Here is a 27,245-nt window from a genome sequence, read left to right as displayed (position 1 = left end):
TTATCTAAACATTTTGTAATCCTACTCCTACTAATATGATTTAGACTAAACTCACAAATTTGCAAAATTTTCCTCTCAATAATTAAACAAGGAAAGAACTAGGAGATACGTTAGGTAACCCGAATTAATGTCCTTTTTTAACCAGAATTAAAGTGGTAAAAAATTGGTAAAAAAGTCTAAAGTTTTAAAAATATCTTCATTTAAATGAACAAATACGATTTCTGTAAAATTAAATCAGTTTGTCTAAATTGTATAATTTACAATTATTTATTAAGTTATAATACGGTCGTCGGTTCAGTACAAAGCTGTTCATCTAGTAAAGGATAAATAAAAATACATTAAAAACTTCTCATATCTTATTTTATTCTCCATACTATTTAGCATAAAACCTTTTTTATACAAAATTTCCGCTTATAGTTGTGCGTTGATCCATGTAAGGAAAGCAGTCACCCGCGTGTACACCGATGGGTTTCCAGACTGGCAGCTGTCAGCCAGCCCGAAGGAAACTATGCCAATCTATACAAATATTATAAAGAGGAAAGGTTTGATTTTTTGTTTGTTTGTTTGTATGAATTGAATAGGCTCCGAAACTACTTGGCAGATTTGAAAAATTCTTTCACTGTTGGAAAGCTACATCATTTCTGAGTGACATAGGCTAGGTTTTATCCCGGAAATCCCACGGGAACGGGAACTATGCGGGTTTTTTTTTGAAAACGCGGGCGAAGCCGCAGGCGGATTGCTAGTCTGTTATAAAGGAATATTTTCATAATAATCTCCATTTTGTAACTATGAATGTTGGTATGTAGGTACGCAACAACAACAAAAATCGGGATTCCACAACAACAAAAATGTTGTGTGGTTTTATGAAACCACGGTAAAAGTGAAACTTTCCGAACACTGCTTTATACCTCGGCAGCCGACCGTCACACGACATGCGCTACACAGACAAAAAAGTTTGAGACGATGTAATAAAAGTTTCACTTTAAAAACCAAATCAGGTTCAAAACTATGAAATTTATTTGTAAAGATACAGTAGAGCTTTTAAATGAACTGCTGAAACTATAACATTTCCACAAAGATTTCATTATAGGTACAGAATTTTCATTATACAAAAAACTGAATAAAACTTCAATTCTGAGTCCAATTAGCACAGAGCACCTATGACACCTATGTAACGACGATTCCAAAGTTTTTCTAGAAGAAGTCTAATTGAATAAATAAATGTTTCAGTTTGAGTTTGACACCGCCTACTGTTTATGGTTTTGACCACACATCAGACCCTATGCATACACTACCATAAAAATACCACATATCAAAAACACATACCAAAGTCCGTTTATTATTAACCACAGCTGTCAACGGTCCACCAGAATCCCCTTCACAAGTCCCGACCTTGCCACTACCATCGGTACAAAGATGGCTGCCGTGGATCGTCACGGGAAAACTTTTCTGACATACTGCGTTGGTGATAACTTTCAAATTAATGTGGTGAAGAGCCGTGGTTGTAGGGAAGCTGGTTTGAGCTGAAATTTTTAAATGGCATATGTTTTTTTATTGGTGTTAATAAAGTGAATTTCGTGTCTGTTATATATATATATAAGACACATGATATTGCAAAATTATTTAGTTCTTTAAGGGTGTGGTTATTATTGTATTGTTAAGTATGCTTAAGAAGTATTTTTTCTGTTTGTAGAAATGGATTAAATTGTATACATTTCATAACTGTAAATTTCTGCATGTATATCGTAATAAATACTGTATAATTCAATCAAAAAATTAAAAATGACGAACATGTGTACTCTAATGAATAATGGGACGTTGAACGTAGCTTGATCAAGAAGCACAGCAAAGAATAATCTAGTTTTCAAATTATATCATAGATAAATTACATATTTATCTCTTCCCTACCATCGCTCGTCTTCCCATACCCCGTGACAGTCGCGGTGACGCCCGCGAAGTTATTGTTAACATCTGCAGCACTTGGCAACGGTATTGCTTGTATATTATCTGTAATATTTAATTTCTTTTGTTAAATTTTTTAATCTAGAAAACATGCAAAATTTAGTTTCTTTATCGACATTTTGAAAAACTTTTTTAAAAACTTGATGAAACGTGATTAGAATCCACATAATACCGACTTTAGATAATAATAATATTTTAATTTATACAGATATTCGCAAATTGAACAGAAAGCGATTTTTTTGTGCCATATAACCTTCAAAACAAATAATAAATTGATTTTGAAACTTCAGACACCAGAAAAAAGTAACCTAACCAATTTTTTCTTTTTATTCCAGATCAAACCGAGGGAAGCAGCTCTTCCATATAAAGATCAAATATAAACAAAATATACCAACTATTATATTCCACCCTTGCAATTTTGACCACAGCAACATCATGTGTATAGTCCTTCAAGTTCCACGAGGGATGCACCACCACATCACTACTGGTTATTCTCGTACCCCCAGTGAATATGGTCAGGGATCCCAGTACTACAGTGAAGGTCTTCGCTTGACTAACACCATCCCACCAGCAGTGAGCCGCGGTGAGGACGCGGGTGTTTGAGATGAGGGCTCCTCCACAGATGGACGTCCAGCCAGTTGTGAGGGTCGCTACTATACCTGCCTGGAATGTATGATGTTAATACATCAATTTATCAACTGTGCAATTAATTATCATTAGATAGAGTACTCAATAGGTAATTGTGTATAAAACTGAATGCTGCATTGCATAGGTATGTGTATAAAACTGAATGCTGCATTGCCTAGATATAGTCTCGTGTACGTTGGAGTAATGTCTCTGCACTCTGGGTGATCGCGGTGTTCAATCTAACTTTTATTAGATGGCGTGGAGAGAATTTTGCAGGAAATCAGGAGATTCAAGAAATCAAATAGCATATTAATTTTATCAGACAATGTATTTAAAGTCAAGTACTTCAAATATTCACTATTGAATGTTGTGACTCCAGAATTAATTAACACTAACACTAGAAGAACCCAAATCGTTCAAATCTCGTCTAAATTCATATAATTTCTTCTACAGTTTCGGTTGAATATTAATCTAGTGTTTTCCGTGCAATAAAAATCTGAGATCTTCACTCCAAATTTAATCAGCTCTGAACCATATAACACAAGAAAAATACTATGTACTCGACTTTCTTTCAAATCCCTTCATTTGTTTAGTCATTACCTGATAAGGATAAGAAGTAGTTCCAGGTACTTTAGAACCACCAATTATTCTGGCCATCCTCTCATTTTGGAGAACATAATTTGCGACTCGAACACCCACATTTCTATGATAATCATATGACAGTTCACAATTACAGACACTAAGAACAAAGAATAATGCAACCAATTTGAGATACATTTTGAACTAATTGGAAACAACGTGAAAATGATTGCGACGTATCACGTATCTATAATTATTGTTTGATTATCAGATATGATATGTAGTATAGAGGATGGGATTATTTTGTGTGTTTGTTTGTTTTTATTTTGTTATATCTGTGTATTGTGTTCAGGTTAGCGAAGTGTTGTAGGTATGAATCGGCTTATTAAGTTGATCTCAGTGTTGAAGAATGTCATATAGGACACTGCATTTTTTCATGTTCGTGATTTTTTGTTCATTATTATTGTTCACAAATGTTCATTAATGTGGTGCAATTTAAGAAATATTTATTCATTAAAACCATTATATTACCAGAAATTTCCAGAAATATTTATTCATTTATATAACCATCAGATTATTTATTTGCAGTGGCCAAAATTTTCTTGAAAATCGCTAATCTTTATGTTTCCAAGAAATAACATTAAGCTGGTTCTATTTAAATCAATATCTAGAACTGATAAATGTATACAATGTAGATTCAATCAATTATTAAAAACTACCTAATCAATATCGCTAAGGCTCATCATAATTTTAAGAAAAAATAAGGTGATACTGATTATAATAAAATTCCATAACGTAATTAAAAAAATGTAACATATCAGAACAAAATAGTTTAGCTAAAAAACTGCAAGAAGCAGAATCAGGAGACGCGAGGGAGGCTAGGCATTGTCCCGGAATGGCAAAAAGACTCGGGTTCGAATGCCGCCTCGTTTTTTATTTTCTTCAAAAATTTATCAAGCAAGTTATTATATATAACATTAGAGAGTACTTAATTACTTAAATCTATATTTAATCAAAGGAAAGTGATTATAAACTCACATTACATTTCACGCTACAACGTATCTTATCTTTTTATTATTATCGTACAACAAAATACCCGGAAACTAAAATCACTGTATATTAATAAACGGACGCACAACATTGCGTTGTGCGTATACCTACATAATATATAAGTATGATAAGTGCAATTGAAATTCATATTATAATAATAGCTGTATCAAAGAGGTATTTTAACGATTTTACTGTATTGTGGTATAATACAAATTAATATCTGAATTACTAACCTTTTACTTATTATACAGAATCTGAATGTAATAATTAATTAATTATACTTCTTCTTCTTGACCGCATCAAACGTCGACCCGTAAGGCTTTCCGATAGGCTCGATCCTCTATCATTGAGACGTGGCGTCTCTTTGTATTTCGTATAGGATCTACTATGGGAAGTGCTCTGAGGAAATTTCCATTTATCACCAGCCACTTGAATCTAAAGCACAACTTATCTTGTTAGGTAAAAAAGTTGAGTCTTTCGGTATAACAAAAGGCGTATCTCTTATTTCGTTACATATGAACAAAATACTATCAAAATTTATTGTTAAGTTTTTAAAATGTATCTTTTTGGTGTACCGTAAATAATTTTTAATTCATACATTCTATAACACACTATTGAATGAAATCAATACATGGGATTTATATAAACATAGAAAAATTATAATTTTATGGCTACGCAAAAACGCCTAATTTCCTAAAACTATTTTCACCATAGTAAAATACACTCAAAATTAATTATTCTAAATCTTAAGTCTACCGAAATACCTCAAGGCACGAATTAATAAAGCCTTGTTTAAAATCTGGTCATCAATTAATCAAAGGAAGGATAATCAGCTTCATCAACAAAGGGACACGACTGCCCTTTGCAGTTTTTGAACCTAAATTGTTTTAGCTATATACAGTGTTCACGGAGTTCGTTTGAAGTCTATTTTAACTTGGTATCGTGTTTCAATTTGTATAGAAAGAATAACTATTATTTAAGAAAAGAAAAGATATTATTGTTCATTTTGTCTTAGATATGATGTAAATATTATGTTGTGTACTTCGAATGTCTTAGAAGTTGAGATTTGTAAAATGTTGATCACTTATTAGAATATTAATATTACTATTAATACAGTGCTAAAATATATCATACTAGCTTTCCGCCCGCGGCTTCGCCCGCGTTTTCAAAGAAAAACCCGCATAGCTCCCGTTCCCGTGGGATTTCCGGGATAAAACCTATCTTATGTGTTAATCCAAGTTACACTCTATATGTGTGCTTAATTTAATTGTATTTAGTTCAGTAGTATTTGCGTGAAAGACTAACAAAAACACACATCCTCACAAACTTTCGCATTTATAATATTAGTAGGACGGTCTGATGATTATTCTTTAGAAGAGCAGTCGGAAACATATAAAAAGAGTTTTATCTACAAACTTTTTAGAGGTGATTTTACCCTTCATTTTTCATTTTATCATATAGTCAATCAAAACAATAATGATGATAATACTTGGTGGATAACAGTTGATAATGATCAATTATCGGTTTTGATAACAGGTTTTCCAGTAACGCAGTCTGATCACGTCATACCTCTTCTTCGAAAATCCACGAAGTACTAAACTTTGTAGTTCATCGGCGGAAAGCTAGTAATAGACAATTCGGTTACTTTTGTCGAGCATCGTTTTGTTAATCTATACTAATATTATAAAGCTGAAGAGTTTGTTTGTTTGTTTGTTTGTTTGAACGCGCTAATCTCGGGAACTACCGGTCCGATTTGAAAAATTCTTTCGGTGTTAGATAGCCCATTTATCGAGGAAGGTTATAGGCTATATATGATCACGCTACGACCAACAGGGGTGGAGCCACGGGGGTGAAACCGCGCGGAGCAGCTAGTAATCATGATAAATACCTGTGATTTCTATGAAATTAGGGAGAAAGAACTTAGTTTGAATAAATCCCATTCTTATGCACTTTCTTCGTTTTTAATCAGCGGCTATTTCTTAAAAATGTAGAGGTTTTTTTAATAATAAAAAAAAACATTTCCTGCAATGAATAATTGGTATCCGAAGTAGGTATAAAAAATAACGTATCGGTAACAAAATATATTGGAAACCAGTAACATTGTTAGTATTGTAATTGATACAAAGTCGTAATACATTGAAATATCACACTACGCACTATTGAAGCTTGAGAATAATTCTCCAGGTTTCAGACATTAGGGATGTACGAATTTATATCGATACTTTATTACTTTTTGATTTAATTTCAGTAAAAATGTATATGTACATCAAATGTATGATAATTATCTAAAAAATATAACCCAGCATGCATGCACACCTAATTAGGTATGCATGCTGGGTTCTATTCGGACAGAATACATAAAAATAGTATTATATTTTGTAGAATGTTCTATATTATAAGTTCACTCTTATTTATTGTTTCGCATTTTAATTTATTCTCGTGTGTAAGTTGTAAAAAGATCAAATTTAATGCAGTAAGTACAAGGCTTAAAATTTATAATTAAAATATAAATCCATACTATAAAAAACTATCCTTACTATAAGATTAGAGCTACTTAAAACATACGATTCCAATCTTCAAAAGATAGCGTTGTTCGAGAAATTTTATCGAAAATCTAAATTTTATCGACACTCAGCACATCACTAGTACATACTGTCGCTGAAATGTCTAATCCCGCTTCGAGCGGTACAAGATCCCGTGGTATTTCAATTATTTCTTAATGTATCCTTGAGACATATTATAACAATACGATGTTTTGGCGTTATATGAAGAATTCAATACATGGTTATGTCATATTATAACATTTCTTGATGATCGTGTTTCATACAGTAGTTAATATTGAGGTTAAACTGTCAAAGTAATTGTTATAATAGTTGAAATAATCCATACTAATATTATAAATGCGAAAGTAACTCTGTCTGTCTGTTACTCAATCACGCCTAAACTACTGAACCAATTTTCATGAAATTTAGTATGAGATATTTTGATACCCGAGAAAGGACATAGGCTACTTTTTATCCCGGGAAAATGACGGAAATCCCACGGGAACGGGAACTATGCGGGTTTTTCTTTGACTGCGCGGGCGAAGCCGCGGGCGGAAACCTAGTCTATCTATAAATAATCAATTGGATGTTACCTAGCTTAATGTAGGTATATTTTAGTAGGTACCTTCTTTTAGAAGAGTTATTTATTTCTCTTTGGTACTATCGCAAAGCAGATTTCATAGAGAACAGTCAACAAGAATAGAGTTCATAATTATGTTGCTAGAATTTCTACAGCGAACCAGAATTATTCAATTAAAAGTTCACTAAACAATTACAAAGGCTCTATTGAAGTGAATTAATATTTTTTTTGTATGTAGGTAGCATAAGGAAATTCATCTTGGTTATAACGCAAGGCTCCATAAATCCAATCATAACCTTCCAAATAAACGATTCATAATTAGATCAATAATTCAATCAGCAGTTAAACCATCCAGTGAGATGAATGAAAAGCAAACACAACGAATTGAGTGATATACAGGGTGTTTTATGTGAGAGTGTATAAGCCACTTTTGTTCATCATTCAAGTGAAATGTCATTACGTATTGGGGTATATTATGCTCGTGTTAATTCTTTTAATATTTTTAATATTCGAAAAAAATGTGAGCCGTCACGGGACGCCTAGTAGATGTGAAAGATCGACATTATTTTGTAAAAACACAGACTATGTGTATATAATGCATACTGTATACACTATCATATAGCGAGACGCCAGAAATCGGTTTTACGCGTGTATAGATGTTTCACATAAAAAAGAGTCGAGTATCACTTGATTAAAATTAAACATATTTTAAAACATGTCGTTTGTAGGAACGTATTGATACAAGAAATACATAATGAAATAAGCAATCTAATAAGGGCTTCTCTGCAGAAATCTTCTATCGAGTTTCCCATCTCATCTATTCATTTAAAGTGACATTCCCAACTCGTGATACTTTAACTCGTACACATTTATCATTTATCATCTACATATGAACACAGAAGTTTGAAGTAATTGCTGATAACCCGACTGATCCGATAAAGTAATATCCATCCTGTATAATATTAATCTGCCATATGTTTTGCGGCAGAATACGAATTGTATATTTAACCATTGTCTGCCGTCTAGTGCGGATGCTATACAGATAATATTATACTATATATAGATATATGTCGATATATTGATATGTAAATGTTAAGGAGCTATCGAATCGTTTAAGTAGGTTTTATTTTTTGACTTTGTTGTAGAGGTCACGAGGTTGATAAATTCAATTGTAGACATTGTTGTGAAGAATATTTGTAGAGAAATAATAAATGTACACAGTACACACTTAATACCTGTATACAGCATTATTTTTTATCTGTTTGTGTTACTTCTAAATTACGTGATTGCAATTGTATTCCTTTCAGTACACAAGTACTTATTTCGATTCGATTGTGTTGTTCAAACCTTAACCGCTGACCTATCGCTAACCTTTTAACGTCAACAAAACAAAATATACCAACAGCAAACATACATCCTTTATGAATATCTCCAAAAACTTTACGCTTATTTATTCCCGGATGTGTAAACATTACAGCTATCTAAACAGCTTAAAAAGTGGTCAAAAAATGCCATTTTCAGGATAAGCCCATAATGTTGACGTGGCCTATCTCAATGGATGGAACTTCCTGACGCCATTTTGTTATTTTGTCCTCTCAATAGAACGAAATTGGCGCGAAAAAAATACGTTACATAACCTCAAATATTATGTTTAACGAAAACTTTGGTTAGGAGAAATTATTTGGCAAAAAAATGTAGAATTTTGCATTATGGAATACTCGAGAATGATTTTACATATTGTACAATATTAATTAATATCAGATTATTTAAGACTCTATATGTAACATAATATTATTACAAAAGTATTTCCGAAATAATAAATCCAGAAAGTAATGATTAATATTTCATAAATATACATAATATAAACTAGCTGTGACGCGCGGTTTCGTTTTCGTTTGCCACGTTTAGAAATTATAGATTTTTTAACGGATTTTAAACGCGATTTATTCATTATATTATTTTCCCGTCGTTTCGAACACTTTATAGCGAGCTTGGTCACGGGTAGAATCCGTTAAAAAATCTTTAATTTCAAAATGTATAATACTCGCGTAAAATCAAACACTAGAAAATACGAAATAATACTAATTTTTACGATAAATTTCCAGCCATTTCTTATCCATACTATGATTTCTATGAAAAATTTCTCTCCACAAAAATGCAAAACTTCCTCAAGAATCAACATGGCCGCTAGCAAAACACTCATAACACAGAATAAGATTAAAACAAGGCTGGTTTCTCATAAAATTTGCTGCACCATAAAGTCGGTTCTTTAATTGAGATAACTTTGTTCTCAGTGCTATAAGTTTAACTACGCTGTGATTAATTTGCCCTTTTAAATTTTTCCCGCGTTTTTGTGCCCAACTTTTAATGACTGCGGACGTTTATGAAGTTTGTTTTATTTGAAGTCGTTGTTTGAATCGATTGGGACATCTTAGATCCGGGTCAGGTGACATTTAGCTGCCTTCCAAGCCAGAGGTAGTAGGTTCGATTTCCACCCGGGGCAAATATTTGTGTGATGAACATAGATGTTTGCTCTGTGTCTGGGTGTTAATTATCTATATAAGTATTTATTTAAAATAATATATATGTATATTTACTAGCCATCTGGTTTCCATAACACAAGCGAAAGCTTAGTATGGGATCAGATCGTGCCGTGTGTTAAAATTGTCCTGAAATATTTATTTTATTTATGTATGTTTAACTTTGGGGTTCAGTAGTTTTATATGAGTAGAAGGAAACAGTCTTTTTAGCTGTTATTTTTTCAGAATTCTAATTGTTCGATACTTTTCTTTTGCATGTTTACTCTTACAAAGTCTAGTAATATATAACTCGTGAATATTCAAAGAAATAAATGCTCACTCATTCACAATATTCGTTTAGTTTTTAATTATTCATATAATCATTTCTTTATCATTATAGTATAAGAACAAAAAATCAACGGAAAGAAGGTTTTCTGAAATATAAAATGCATATATTGCAAGGTTGATAAGAAGGATGAACGCTTACAAGGGATAAAGCCAAAATGGCATCCGGGCTAGACAGACAAAATCGTATATTAAGTATGCGAATATCAACTATTACAGTTACTTTAAAGTTCAAGATTACAAAATTACACTTACCTTTTTCGTATTTGTTGTTTGTATATAAAGAAATGAATATTAATACATCCAAAAACAATTTTTTTTAATTATCTGTGACGCAATATTGCCACATACATTTTTCTCAAGCATTCTAGAAATAAAATGACAGACAAAAATTAATAAGTAATTTCTTCCTTTTCCTTTCAACCCAGAAACGCTGCAACAAGCATCATGTCACAACCAACTCTCTTTAGCACGGTTGATAAAACCAATATAAATGATATTCGACACCACAAACACTACTGCAATCTCTTACAATCCTTTTTATTTCCCGCCACCTCCCTGTCAGCTCACTGTCTCTTAAATTTATCGTGAAACAACACTTGAATTCTACCGGTTTAATCTTTTAATGTTTGGCTTTAAACAAAGTGGAATGACAATTTTTATTTGTGATATACCTTTGCTACGATATTTATTTTATTTTATAGCCTTGAGACTTTTTAATGTTCAAATAATCAAGCATAATAACTTGTTCTTGCCATCATGTTACCAAACACTGCAACTGGTTTGACTCTATCTATTTCTGTTTAAAGTCCATATTTTGCAGTGTGGTCTCTTCTATTTTAAATTAAGTATTGTCAGGGTATAAGCGCGTTTAGATATACACGCAAGACAGTCATAATATTGCTGCATTATTATTTAATAAATAATATACGAGTCAACCAGGTAACGCTATTTGGACACCATTATTACTTATATCACCTAGATTTAAAATAAAGGAATTTTATCCATAATAATATATAAAATTGTATTTATTTATTTACTTCAACAGTTTAATTATTTGGCGGCCTTATCAGTTATAAGTGACCTCTTCCAACCAAACCAACAAACTGAATCGATAAAAGATTAACGATCTGATAAGATTGAATCAGTGTCTATTTGTGTATAAACCAGAATAATTGTTTCCGTTAAAGTCGAAGTAGGTATACAGGAAAAGATCTTAGAAGATAATTCTTAGTTCAATCTAATAGAATACCAACATAGAATTTCAATTAAGCTCAACAATATACAGTATGTAATGAGTGTATGTATTTACAAAAAATATTTATCCGTACCAACGTTATAGATTGACCAGTTTTCTAAAACTAAGCATTAGTTACAGGCATAAGGTTAATTTAATTCTTCAGTTGGAGAGTTAATTTTACTTAGGTACACCGTACATATTCTAAAATGGTGCGCGCGTATTTTTTTTAAACGACGAAGGACGAAAAACGACGTAATCGCGGACTAAGTCAAGGGCAACAGCTAGTAAAACAATAAAATCACCACCACTAAACTAAAATTATTTACACCTTGCCGAACCGATCATCTCCAACCGCGTTTAGATTGTAAAAAAACCAATCTCTATAGTCGAGATAACTAAAACTAAGAAAGCTATCATGCCATATCAGCAAACCCATCATTAATCATACAGCTTTAATCCAAAACCCTGTAGCCGAAGATCATGCAAGTTTATGAACCCAGTAACACTAATGCAGACTTATAAGCATCTCAAATGGTGTCATGCGGATATGGGGACTATTTGCAACCGGAATGACAATTGGATTTACGATGCATGCGCAGATATAGGTGGCTAGATGTGCCTTCTAATTGACAATAAGCTAAGTATTGAGAGGTAGAGATTTTGGTTCATAGAGCAGAATAAGAAATCAAACAAATAGGTACTTTGACTTTTAATTTTGGTGATCCTCAATAATCTTATATATAAAAATGAATCGCAAAATGTGTTGGTAAGCGCATAACTCGAGAACGGCTGAACCGATTTCGATAATTCTTTTTTTATTGTATTCCTTGAAGTACGAGGATGGTTTTTATGTAGAGAAAACGTAAATATGTACCACGGGCGAAGCCGGGGCGGACCGCTAGTATGAGATAGATTTTTGAGTATTTTTGCAAATAATATCTAATATACAATGCAGAACCTAATGGTTATTACTTTATGGGTACATTATATTATGTATACGTTATACATACCGTTTTATGTATATGTAAATTCCGTTTCGTATTTTATATTTACACATTTAATTCCTTTTTTTAGAATTTACTAAAAGTTACTGCTGTAGTCTATGTTATACACATAGCTTACAAAAAATACTTTCAAGCAAACTAACTGCCTCAAATAAAAAGTAAAAACAAAACCTAGCCACATTCGCAGTACTTACATTTTTTATTTTATTTTGTTTATTTATCAAAAATAAAAATACACGTAACAAATAAATTGACATGCCAAAAACCACACATAAATCACGACCCATCTAGATCTATACATCCGTCGCTGCATCACCCCGCAAAAGGCAGCAAAATATCCGCGAATCCGTATTCCCAACGCTCGTCTTCAAATTGTGAACCGGAATTGTGGAATAGGATATGTCGTTGCGGTCGCGAATCACAATTTGTTTGCTGCAATGTGATTGCTTCGCCTTTGAATTAAACGTGATATGGGAATTTTAAACACGTGTGCTGACGTGTGGAATTTTAGAGGTGGATATCGCACTCGCTGAATTGTGGCCGGCTTTTATATATAGCTATTTTTTTCATGGTTCATTTACACATTTGTATTCGCCATACGACCCGTTTGTTACAACTTACACTATTGCATGCGTTAGTTTAATTAATAAGCTGCCCATATCCTTCCTTCATCGCTCCTTATGGGATGTATTTCGGTTAGGATCAGTTCATCAACATCCAACATTTTTTTAAATAAATTCAGAAACACCTCAAAGGTGCCAATTTAACCAACCCATCATAATTTATGTTTAATCAGAAATCTAAATAAGATTTGAGTAAGGCTTTTAATAACAAGAAGAAATAAACCATAAACAAAAAGAAGCAAGAAAAATATAACATCTCTACATTGCAATAATTAAAAAATACTGATATTAATCCTTAAACAACATAATTTTAATACACAATAAAATCACACAATCTCCAAAATCACCTTCAAACCGTTTCCATTTAAAATGATCCATCAGGTGTTCATAAAATATGAAAGCGAAATAAAATTGAAACAACGCGAATGTGCGGTCTCTCTGATAAACGTTGAAATATTATTTTTCGTGAAACTTCCAATGGATTCCGATAATTGTCCACAAACAACGATATAAGGTATTAATAAATCGACATCTAATTGGTCTGTTTGTTCGGCAATTATACTTTGTGGAGAAATAAAATATTTATGGGAAAAAAGTCATTTATTTACGGTTTTCAATGTTGAATTTGCATAATTTGTAAGCTGTTCCTGATATACGAATGAGCTTTTGGGGATTTGTGTGTAAAATGTTGAAATTATGCTTTTTTTTAATTATTTATTAAGTACCTCCTAACCGGTCTGTTTTCCCTAACATATAATAAAAATACACATACATCATAAAGAGAGATAGGATGAAAAAATAAAAGACGTGTGGCACTAGGGGACTGCCGCGGTAAAGCTATTGCATGCTATGCCTTCAAGCCACACCTCCGTGCCCGTCGGAGTGGGGAGCGTGAGGTTTTTTCGTTACGGAATTTCTGGATTCGGTCCCCGCGCTCAAGGCCCGCGATAGAAGCTATACAATAGCTTAAAAACATGTTATTTCCCATATCCTTATACCTTTAAAAAACTGTTGGTTATTGGTGAACACTTTTTAGTTCACATACACTTAAAACTCTTTATTCGTATACACTTAAAGGCTGAAAACATTATAAAAATAATCTAGATATTCCTTTATCCGTCACATAGTACTAGAACCAAGTAAAAAGCTCGGAAAGGTGATTGATGGCAGTTCTTTGTGAGGAATCTTTTGTGTTTCGAGGTGTATTCAAAAATATGAGGGAAAGAGTTTAATGGTCTTTGCATAATGATACACATTTACAAGTTTTGTTGCCAATGATTACATTTTACGTTAGAATGGCGATTAACGTTATCATTAGCTGACAAAAGATTCATTTAATGTAAGTACTTTTAAAAACAATGGATAGCCACATATAGACGACAAACATAGAAATTAAATGGAAAAAATTGAATGTGTATCTCAATGTGTAGATATATCTTCGAAAATCTTTTAACTTCATCATACAACGTAGAATTTAACATAAAACGATTATAATTAATAAACCACACTAAAATATGTTTATTTGTTTTGAAGCTACAATGTTATAATCACGTTAAACGTTCCGATAAACTTTTATCTTACAGGAAAAACACAACGTTATGCCATTATTATAAAATTAATAATAATGGCATAACTGATTACTGCATCTTTTCCTATTAAAATAATACGATTTCAATCTCAAACTCAAACTGTAACCATTAAACATTAATATAATACTCATAAAATGTACTACCGATTGGGAAAGCCTTTCAAAATCGTGCCGAAACAACTATTTATCTATTCATGCAGCGGATCGTGTAATACAAACTTATCTCATTATCGGCCATGAAAAATGAAACACATACCCTCGGTGTGGGCATAAATCAAGGGAAATATACGAGCTTTCAACAAAAGATGTTCATACATCATGTATTGATGAAATACTGCAAGGTAAGACGTCGTCACACATACCGTGCGATGTACTGAAATATTTCATATAATATAGTTTGCCTAAAATAATTTAATAATTGATAAAAGAAAATAATTAAGTACTAAAGAAAATGAAAAAGCAAAGTTGTGTGAAGAAAATAAAATCAAGAACTTCGAGTAAAAAGAAACAAACAAATTTTGCTGTAGTTAATTGTTTTTTTCACTCTTTGTTATTTCATGATGATTTTAATATTTATTGCAAAGGAATTTTTCAAAAAAATCAATGTCTGTTCGCATACAAAATATGTGCTATAAATATTATTGTTCTAATGTTTACTACCTGCAGGCTGCACGCGCTTTACCATGGTATGCGGGTAAATTAAATTATGTGCTAATCCAGATTATTATCTTAATTTCATGCTTCTTTTAATCCAAATCTGATGAATATATCTACTGATAAAACTTATTTTATCAAACCTTTAAAAAGACCTTTTATACGGTATTTATTATGTACTTGTTGTTCGATTAATAAATCATTGAATGAATCACGTTACAAAATATTTTTTTTAGGTTATGAAATGTATAAATTAACAATTGTATAAATGAGATCGTAACCTATGTCTCAAAAATTACTTAATTCATACAATATGCAGTCGAAGTGCATTGTGAAGACTCCCTAACGCCGAAATAAGCTTTGAGATTAATAGCTTCACATTTATTTGAACGAGTTGCGGCAAAATTTTCTGTTTACGGAAAGTCGGCTTTAAGGCGCTTGACTTAACCCTTGAATTGATTGTTCCCACTGAACTACAAACTTTCTATTTTTAAAGTAGGATAAATGATAGAACTTGTGTTCACGTGAATTTAGGCGGGATGAAACTTTTTATTTTTTTAAAAGAGAAATATTATAAGTATCTCAAAATTGATTTTAATTCAAGTTTTTTGATTAATTTTTTGATGCTGTTTCCTTTGTTTTTACAAGTTCTGTGTACGTTGCAAGTAGCCCGGCAAGCAGCCCGTGCGCTTACGTTATAAACAAACTGTAAAATTTGTTTATCTGTGGTAATAAAATATTGTCTTGTGCAAACTAGCGCCACCTGTGTACTTTCCATAAACTGCAATTAAAGATGTCTGTCAGCAACCATACCAGTGTTTTATTACAAACAAACACGGGCGCATGCACAAACAACATGTTTACATGCTTGTGCCCGTGCTTGTGTTCGTTGAACAATTAGTATATGTAATATCATTGTCGTTGAATGTCAAATTGAACGCAAGCGTCTGAACCCACCATATTATTTAAAAAAACAATCTATTAAAAACATTGAACACAACAAAATATCACATAATTTTGTACGATCCAACCCAGCCATTACAATCTCAACCACTTCGAAATCCACTGAATTTAACCAAAGCAATATCTAACAATTCGTAAATCTACAAAATTCAATTACCCCTGCAATTGAATTAAAGATTCAATCTATTTTTAATTTAAGATAACCGAGTAAAGTAGCTAGTTCATTTTATTAGGTGGTGTAGGAAATTAGAAAACGTCTCGTTACCGTGGCTTAATAGCATTGTAAAAAATAAAGAAGGTTAATTAAAGGAGGTCCAAGTGGAGATGGAACTTCTTTAAAAGGGAGCTTAGTTTAAAAGTATTTTTAAGCTATTGTATCTACAACTATACATAGTGTGTGAAGTCCCGTGTCCCCATAGTGGGGTAGGGGGCAGATGCATTATTCATACATCTGTTTCACTGATCGATTTTTCTTTAGGGACAAGTAGGTGATCAGCCTTCTGTGTCCTGCCAGACCGAGACATTTTTTTTTTTTTCGTCTCCACCGGGAATCGAACCCAGGACCCCTCGGTTCTACGCTCACGCGTCAACCACTCAACAACTATACATACATATCTACCAATAAAATAATTTTAAATCTTTCAACTGATTGATAGGTATAGGTACAAATATTTGTAGGTACGTAAGTACAAATATTTGAAAATTTTTAATACATAGTTTTGACAATACAATTTGGCAATAAAATGAAAAGTTAAAACTTAGTTATTGTTATGAAGTGAAACGTCTTTAGGCACATTTAGAGTTAAATTTCAAGGTAGCGTAATGGCAATACCGTCACGTCATCGATTTTGGTCTTTGCAACTTGCCAAAGAAGTTTCACTTCTGACACGTGTGCTCGGCAAACAGGCTTTTTAGCATATAGAAGTTATTGTTTTAGGTATGTTTATTAATTCAGTGATTCCGCGTTTCGCTGCTCTTTGCACCACGAAAGCGCTACATAAAGTAGATGGTATAAATTAAGCAAAGCCTCTCGATGATTTAAGGCTGCTTAGTCGTTTAATTAACCAAGTTTTATAAATTATAATAAATCGCGATGGCGAAGTCTAACCGGGTCGTTTTAAATTAAGCGCCTAAATTTTTGAGTGTATACAAACTAACTATCTTGCTAAAGTTCGTTGGAATTCGTTTTGTTAAAAGAGAACAATTTACTATGAAATATTATGTATTGTGATATTTCTTAAAAAAAAGAGGTGTGGCACTCGGGGACTGCCGCAGTAAAGCTATTGCATAGCATGCCTTCAAGCCACACCTCCGTTTCCGTCGGAGTTGGGAGCGTGAGGTTTTTTCGTTACGGAATTTCTCGATTCGGTCCCCGCGCTCAAGGCCCGCGATAGAAGCTATGCAATAGCTTAAAAAAGGTTGAGTCCCATGTCCCCTAGTGGGGTAAGGGGCAGATGCATTATACATCTGTTTCATTGATCGATTTTTCTTTAGGGACAAGTAGGTGATCAGCCTTCTGTGTTCTGCCAGATCGAGACTTTTTTTCTTCGTCTCCACCGGGAATCGAACCCAGGACCCCTCGGTGTTACGCTCACGCGTCAACCACTGTACCAAGGAGGCGGTTATACCAAGGAGGCGGTAGGATATATTTTCTTTAATTGTCGCTAATTCTACCAAATTCTTTTAAACCGACTCAGGAATATTCTGCAACAAATAATTAAATTCGAGTTGCCTAGGCTTTAAATAATGTTACAAATTCAATCCCTAATTTATTCGACAAGACTTGTTTTAGAAGCGCTTTTCTATTGTCATAGTACACAGACATTGGACTTCTATTTCTATTCGTCAATTAACAAAGACAAAGCCGCGCGCACCAGCTAGTCACAACCGAGAAATCTCCATAATTCATACTGAAATAATTCAAAACAAGCCGGGCATACCTTTGTCATAACAATTCAACTCAAATAAATAAATTACAATAACACAGCCTTATTAAATATCACAATGGCTCTTATTTGCAAATTATTCTCAAAGCATTTTGACAATTTCGGCGAAATTAAATTGCCTAAATCACTGAGGGTTAATTCATTTCGGATTTAGCGGGGAAAATATTTTTTATTACCTGGGGAAAAATTCCCTGGGGAGGCATTCTTATACAATTTTTCATGGGATTTAAATCATCGTATTAATCCAAGTTATTATTGTAAACGCTTAATGTCATAGAAATATGCTAAGCTATTTCAGAGGAGTTCATTTCAAAAGCAAAATCTATATGAATATCAAATATTATGTTTTTGTATGCATTAATAAAATAAATATCTTCATCGAGAATACACATATGGTGAAAAATAGTAAAACTATGTTATGACGATTCAAAAGTGTTTCAAGAAAAAGTCTAATTGAATAAAAAATGTTGTGTGGTTTTATGAAACCACGGTAAAAGTGAAACTTAGGCACAAAATTATCGTATTTGTACGATAATTATCGTACGGTTCGACCGTCACGCGACATTCGCTACACAGACCAAAAAGTTTGAGACGATGTAATAAAAGTTTCACTTTAATAAATGTTTCAGTTTGAGTTGACCAGTACAATATAAAACCAATGCATTTATATTGTAAATGCTAAAACTGTTTGCAGAAATCGAATTTCCAATAGAATCTTGAATAAATTCATAATATTATTTTAATCCAGAAAATTAAACTTCAAGAAGGTGGCAGTAAATATATTAATATGTACATAATGTATGAGAATCTGCTGCCATGCAATAACATGCACACAAGCGACGCCGCGAGCATAAAAGTGCATAACTAAAAACACAATAACTTAACTTAAAACTAACTTGAAACTGGAATCTTATAAGTTATATCACCATCATCATCATCCCATAATATATGTATATAGTTTACTAGTGGTCCGCCCCGGCTTCGCCCGTGGTACATATTTCGCAATAAAAATTAGCCTATGTCCTTTCTCGGGTATCAAAATATCTCCATACCAAATTTCATGCAAATTGGTTCAGTAGTTTAGGCGTGATTGAGTAACAGACAGACAGACAGAGTTACTTTCGCATTTATAATATTAGTATGGATTATCATTGATGAATTTAAATTATTTATTTGTTTCTCTTTATTATTGACAAATGATTTATATGGTTTTTTATGGAAATATATTTTTGATTTTACGGTTAAGTCTATTGAAACTAGAATAAGCAGCTAATACATACCTTAAATACATAAAACCACAGATAATATAATAAGTACTATGATTAAACATAACCTTTTCCCACTCGTTCAAAAAAAACTTTAATTTAACCAAAGACATTCTATGGTAATTAAACCCTTTACTGTACCCGTGTCGCCATCCAAAGCCTCTTGAAGCATTATGAAACCCGTCTTTTTATATTCCTTTATTCTTGATTTAATTAAAAACGCGGGAAACAATGTCTCTTTCATTTAATATATAATCATACTAGCGGTCCGCCCCGGCTTCGCCCGTGGTACCTACATGTTTAAACTATCCTATCTCTCAAGTTGGATCGAACTGCGCATGATGTGCGAATTTTATTATAATCGGTTAAGTGGTATAGGAGTCCATTGAGGACAAACATTGTGACACGAGATTTATATATATTAAGATTACATCAGTTTTAAGTTGATAATAGAATTAAAATGGATTACAACTAGCTCATATCACCGTCTCGTATACCTCATCCAGATACTAGACCCAAAAGTAATTTTTTTATGTGAAATTTTAATCGTAATTGAATATCTAGTGAAATTATTACATACTAGCTGCGCTTCGCGGTTCACCCTGGTGGCTCCGCTCCTGTTGGTCTTAGCGTGATGATATATATATAGCCTATTAATAGCCTTCTTCGATAAATGAGCCATCTAACACCGAAAGAATTTTTCAAATCAGACCAGTAAATCCTGAGATTAGTGCGTTCTAACAAACAAACAAACTTTTCAGCTTTATAATATAGTATAGATAAGGATCTCAATAATTTTAGCACAGCTAATGTTGGCTACAACTAGAGTAGCCGAGAGCAAAAGCATAAAAAATAATGTTCATATCTTGCTAATAACACCATAAAAAATAAGATAAAGACCCCAACTTATATCAAGTGAAGGACTATATGAGTTTATAGTCACTATTAGATTACCTTTATGAGTTTCATGTACTAACTTTATTACTTATATAAATTTTAAACAAGTAAAAAAAGTGACACAGCACTCATAATAACGATAATTATAAAATTCATTTATCATATAATAATCATAATCATTAACATCGAATAATCTTATTCGAATACTAATCGATAACTACTATTTACTATTTCAATAATACTACGACTGGGCTTCAATGTAACCCGTGCTACGCTGCTGCAAGGCTACAATGCGTCAGTGCTACGAAGCAGCGCCACAACGATATTCCATTACTACGATATTACAACGCTACGATATTGCAATACTACGAAAATACGATGCTACGATATTACAATGCTACGAAAATTCGATGCTACGATATTATAATATAATCCTACGCAGTAAAATAAGCTTAGATTGAATAGAATTACTGTGAGGAAACTAAGTTCCCACTCTCAAAATATCATACGCAATTCTGAAAACAATTCCGTTTCCTATATTAATTAAATCCATAATTTTAGTTTACCGGAAACAGATAGTATTGTTCTAAATATACATTATTGTTAAAGAAGAACAATTTAACTAATCTTCAACAAACTAAACCTCTCACCCACGTTTTACGCGCATTACTTAACAAGTAATAATCCACAGGAATTTACTATTATAGCCAAACAATTACAAATTTCGTGGAAACTCCATCAACGGCTTGATTGTAATGACGTCATATCAAATACATAATATATTAGATAAGCTTGCTCTGGATATCTATACATATTATAATAAATCTGTAGAAGGGTCAATTAATTATATTGATGGGTACATTGAAAATATTGAAAATATAAATAGCAGGGGGTGTTACTGGATCGATACCAAACCCAAATATGTGATTAAAAAAATTTTTGTCTGTCTGTCTGTCTGTCTGTATGTGAAGACATCACGTGAAAACTAACGGTTCGATTTCGATGAAACTTGGTATAATTATACCTTATTATCCTGGGCGTAAAATAGGATACTTTTTATCCTGGAAAAATACGTAGAAAAAAAATAATCTTAATTTTTCAGTTTTATCCATAGACGTTGTTCTGTAGAACGTCCAATAGATATTTATAAGATGTCATTGTCAGAGTTACTCAAAATGGAGAAATAAACCATCCACGCGAAGACCGACATCCGCGCGGACGGAGTTGCGGGCGGAAGCTAGTAAGCAAATATAACTGCACTATCGAGGGAATTATAAATAATATGTCTTTAGCTAAAAAAAGAAAACGGGTTAAAAAGTTTATGAACTGTTATTGTGTGCACAAACACAATAAAAATTCAAAAAGTTCTGCATCAAATGAGCTAAAACATTGACGATATACCCGTTTCAAAGATTATTTTTCTATTTTTTCTCATTTCTTTTCAATAGAAAAACAATGTGCTACAGTAATGTATAGCAGGTCAAAACTAGTATTTTCTTATTTGTCAGACATACTCAATATTCGCTAAATTAAGCCTTTACTGATTGAGTATATCTGACATAAGTATTATAATATTACAAATACAAAATTGAGTTGAAGTTAAGTGCTTCTAATGCGATTTTTTTCTCCTTCTTTCACATCACAACAGAGCAATTTCATGATAATATGATTTTTGTATCCTTAGGCTACTTTTTACCGCTGTGAAATATCTCATTCCTGTGGGAATTTTCTTTGACAGAAAGCTAGTATTAAAATCATTCCTAAGTCCTAACATACTACTTATGTAGAACACTTACTAACCGATATCCATACAATTATTTGCCACAATGGAGCATAACTAGCGAGCAGTTATTATATTTATATAATTAGCAGTACCCACACAAAGACTGGGCTTTAAAACGTAAAGGAAATGAAGTCGAATAAAAAAAATGTAAAACTTCTTTGACAAAAAGCGGCTCTGTGTTTCTAACACGGCATTTTCATCATCACTAATGCTCAGGGTCTTGCGTAATTAGCCTTCACATGAATATGCAGAAAATGTTGACTCTTTACCCTTGAACGCGAATGAGACTAGAAATTACTAGCCTCGCTTTTAACCGACTGCAAAAAGATGAAAAATCATTTAGATTTTTTTATATAAAAGGAAGCGTTCATATTATGGTTTTATTTAAATCTAATACTGATCTGATGAAACTTTTTGAGTTATCCACAATACTGCGTACTTAATAAATAATACCTCTATTTTCTACCATAAATTTAAATCCATTGTTATCGCATAGCAACTAGTTACTAGGTAACAGATAATTCTTTAAATCACAATTTTTAAAATGGTAAATTGTAAAGTGTTTTAAATTTATTTTTCTGTATTATGACGAATCAAAATCACCTCTAAACGATCTCAAGTTGAATAATATAATGTTTGAAACTTTTTTCATCCCATAAATATATTTTAACCAATCTCAAAGACCATCACAGACAGTCCGCTATGCAGAGCATGCATGGAGACCGAGGAAACGGCAGCCCACGTCATCATGGAATGTAGGGGGGTTGCGGAGTACAGGGCAAGATACCTGGGGTCTCCCGGGTCCCTCCCCGAAGCCTTTGGCAGCCCTCACAAGCTGCTTGGCTTCATGGAGGAGCTCGGGTGGTTTCAATTTTAGCTGGTTTCCCCCACCTCCCTCTCTCACGCAAAATAGGCGCTTGACGTCGAGTTGCGGAGAAATGCCCGTATTATTATGTTTTTTGTATTTTATAAGTTCTCTCATAATCGAGGACTCGAACATTTTTGCGGGCTTTTGGCCAAACAAAGATGCCTATACAAGCTTATATTTAATGGGTGGGACAAACAGACAAACTTAATTAATCTAAAGATAAAAATTTGCGAACTATACGGCACGTGTTTAAAATAACGGCCTTTTGTAAAAGAATATGTGTGTTACTATGAATGCTTAATGTTTTGAGGCTTAAGTGAAGTGATTTTGGTATGATTCCTGTAGTGGAGATAACTATTGGGACCGTTTTGACTGTACTGACTCGCCATTGAGTTTTTATTTCAATGGAGAGATCAGTATACTTAGCAATTTTGTTGGAGAATGTGGATGTTAGGTTGTGTGTATTAGGGATAGCGATATCTATTAAATATACAACTTTGTTTCGTTTATCTAGGAGGGTAATATCAGGTCTATTGCTTTGTATTGTTTTATCCGTGATAATGGTTCTGTCCCAGTAGAGTTTGTAGTTTGTGGAATCTAGAATTATTTTAGGGGTGTATTTATAGTAAGATACTTTTTCGGTGATGAGATTATATTTGATGGCCAGATATTGATGTATTATAGACGCGACTTGGTCGTGCCTATGCTTGTAGTCTGTCTGAGCAAGCGACCTGCAAGCACCTGTAATGTGCTGGATTGTTTCGGATGCGCTGTGACATTGTCTACATTGGTCTGTAACTAAATTTGGGTCTTTCCGTATGAACTTCCTATAGTTTCTCGTATCAATTATTTGGTCTTGTATGGCAATCATAAAACCTTCTGTCTCTGGAAACAACTCGCCGCGTTTGAGCCATGTGTTCGATGCCAGCTTGTCGATGTCAGTATTCATCAAATCGCGTCGGTGTCTGCCATGTAGAGATTTCTGTAGCCATGCATCTATTTTCTCTTGTGGTTTTCTAATTTTTTCATTTTTTTGGGTACTTCTGTCTGATCGGTTTAGAGGTGTGAGTTTTTTGTCGGTGTGAGAGATAGCCTTGTGCAGTATGGAATCTAATGTTTTATTGTGAAAGTATGAACGTAAATTAGTAATAATTTTATTATGTAGGTTTTGTATATCGATAATACCCCGTCCTCCTTCGGCTCTAGGTAGCGTCAGACGTTCTATTGCAGATCTTGGATGGTGTTTACGGTATTTAGTGCTTAAAGTATTTATAATTCGTTGAAGCTTTATTAGTTGTGTTTGAGACCAGTTAATTGTTCCAAAAGAGTAAGTTAAGATAGGTATAGCAAAGGAGTTAATGGCTTTGACAATATTTTTAGCGTTAAGATGTGTGTTCAATATTTTATGTAATCTAGCTCTAAAGCATTTTTCAATTTCGATTTTAACCTGTTTATGGAGAATATTTTGATTTTGGTAGAAGCCTAGATATTTATATCCTATTTGGTTGTCTACTGGCTGGATAACTTCGTCATTATGTAAAGTGTATGAATTCGATTCTAATTTACCTCGTTTAACACTCTGTATCTTACATTTATCAATACCGAAATTCATCTGTATGTCGGAAGAGAAAACTTGCGTTATATCTGCTAATTTGTTGATTTCAGCTAAATTTGAAGCGTATAATTTTATGTCATCCATGTACATTAAATGTGTAAGTATGAATTGATTATTGTTATATTTTAAACGGAAACCTACATTAGCCTTGTTTAATAAATTAGAAAGCGGATTTAATGCTAAACAAAACCAAAGAGGGCTAAGAGCATCCCCTTGAAATATACCACGGCGAATACTTATGGGCGCTGTTTCTGTAAATTTAGTTTGTGTGTGGAGTCTTAAAACTGTCTGCCAATTATTCATAATGGTTCGTAAAAAATTTATAAGTGTAGGATCTATTTTGTAGTGTTCGAGTATATATATAAGCCAACTGTGGGGGACCGAGTCAAATGCCTTTTGGTAATCTATGTACATTGTATATATATTTCTTTTCTTGTTGTATGCCTGCTTTGAAACCACTGAATCAATAACAAGCTGTTCTTTACATCCCTGAGTCCTTTTACGACATCCTTTCTGCTCTTCTGCTATTATGCTATATTTTTCTAGGTGCTGATACATTATTTGACTTATACATGAAGTGATAATTTTGTATATATTTTGTAGGCATGTGATTGGTCTGTACTTTGCGGGATTTTTTGGGTCTGATTTGTCTTTAGGTATCATGACGGTTATTCCTTGAGTAAATATATTTAGGCATTGATTCGGGTGATTTAATAAAAGTGTTTATATGAGTTAATAACAAATGGTGGACGGCAGTAAATTTTTTATACCAGTAATTGTGTAACTTATCAGATCCAGTAGCTTTCCAATTGTGTGTCTTTCCTATGACAAACCGAAACAATTCAATAGAGACATCTTCATATTTCATGTCTAATACGTCGGTAAGACTGTCTTTTTCATCTTTAATCCATTCTGCGGGGTTGTGTTGAATTGGTTTCGCCCAAATATTTGACCAGAAACCATGGACATCTTCAGGATTCGGTAGTTCATCTAACTCGTCGCGTGGCTCTGAAGAAGATTGATTAAAGTTCCTATAGAAAGATTTTTCATTCATAGTGAAATGGGTATTTTGAGATTTCCTCAGTGTAGTTTGCTTATACCTACGTAGCCTACTGGACAGAGCGCTAAGTTTCTGCTTCAGAGTATCTAAGAAATGTGAAAGATCTGTATTTTCATTTTCATGCTGAGAGTGAATTTTATAGCTGCGTTTAATCGATTCAATATGTCTTTTTAATCTTGGGCTGCTGTTTCCTTTAATGTATTCGGTGAGTCTGCCAATTTTAACTCGGAAGTCTTCAATTCTTTTTTCCAATCTAACCTGCCAGAGTGGAGTTTTATGCTTATGTGGTGTATGAATGGGGTTATTAATAATTTTCGATCCATTGTGTGTAGCGGCTGTGTATGCTGCGGAGTAGATAATTTCTTGGAGGTTGGGAAAGTCTGTATCCTCTCGACAGTACTTAGGTAGTATGGTGTGATTAATGAAGTTGACTAAATGAGCTAGTTTTTTGGTTATTTTTTGCTTAGGGATTGAAGGTCTTTGTGTAGGGTCAGTGTTTTTAAATATATCTAAAGTATTTATAAAAGTATTTTCAACATCTGAAGAAACAAACATTGAAGTTTCTTTATGGGCCTCCGCTTCATTTTCTGCGAGTAAATTGCGAGAAAGAATTGTTTCATCATTTGTTAAAACTCCTTCAATACTAGCACCTGTATTAATATATTGATAGGAAACTGGTGTTTCATTAGTGATTTCATCTTGTTCGTGTTGTTGCTCAAGATGCAAAAGTGTACTAGCTACTTCGTTTCTTATTTCTTGCAATCGGGTATCAGATATGAGTTTGTTATTAATTATGACTCTACGTTGATCAGATATACGCTGTTCGGATACATGCGAAATATTAGGATGTTTAGATATTACAGCTTGATGCAGAGGTTGAATGTAAGACGTTCTATTGGTTTCTAAATTAGTGATTGCATAGTAATGATACATTATACTTTCGTTTATTGCATTTGACCATCTCATTCTTTGACCTGAGTTCTCTCTGTTAAGTGAAACGGGATTAGCTGGAGTAGTAGAATTGTTTTGACTTGATAAAAATACTTCAACCTCTCTACGGATTTCCTGTACTTTATTTTGATTAAGTAAGTTGTTGCGTATAATAGCTCGGCGTTGGTCGCCTATACGTTGTCTGCTGACTTGCATTTGTGGGAACTGTTGTATGAATGATGTGTGTAATGCTGGTAAATATGTGTTCGTATCAGATTCTAATAAAGTAAGAGTAAAATATGTGCGCAAGATAAAGATATTCATTTCATCTGTCCATTTCTTGCGGGCACGTTTTTCAACGTTGGTGGGTGCAGGTATTTCGGCACAGGTTGCCTCCTGCACAACATCCTCGGTTGTTATAGAACTTGAATAGTTAGATGAGCATGATGAGGGTGAAAGATGATTGGTATAAGAGATTGGGGATGATTGGAGGGAGGAAAATAAGGATTTTGGGGATGATGCAGATGATGAGGGATTTTCATTTGTTGTGTTGTTACGGAGAGGGCTTCTCCTGTTCAGCCCCCTGTCGCCGATGGATCGCATG

The 27,245-nt window shown here is 33.2% G+C and overlaps 1 protein-coding gene across 1 annotated transcript; it reads right to left on the bottom strand.

Moving 5' to 3' along the window:
* Positions 1-411: 411 nt before the first annotated feature.
* LOC149900009 (collagenase-like) lies at positions 412-3,376 on the bottom strand. The gene is made up of 5 exons (XM_090113085.1): positions 3,190-3,376; positions 2,358-2,625; positions 1,909-2,007; positions 1,327-1,523; positions 412-516 (listed from the first exon to the last, which is right to left on the bottom strand). The coding sequence occupies exons 1-5, from the start codon at positions 3,364-3,366 to the stop codon at positions 412-414; spliced, it is 846 nt and encodes a 281-aa protein (XP_089969211.1). The 5' UTR covers positions 3,367-3,376.
* Positions 3,377-27,245: the final 23,869 nt, after the last annotated feature.

Source organism: Colias eurytheme, chromosome 19 (genome assembly GCF_061535395.1).
Source record: "Colias eurytheme isolate Ceu_HAF_F1 chromosome 19, ilColEury1 Martin Lab GWU primary, whole genome shotgun sequence".
In the NCBI taxonomy this organism is placed as follows: domain Eukaryota; kingdom Metazoa; phylum Arthropoda; class Insecta; order Lepidoptera; family Pieridae; genus Colias; species Colias eurytheme.
The sequence above is the reverse complement of the archived record's forward strand: the minus strand, read 5'-3'. Positions and strand labels throughout refer to the sequence as shown.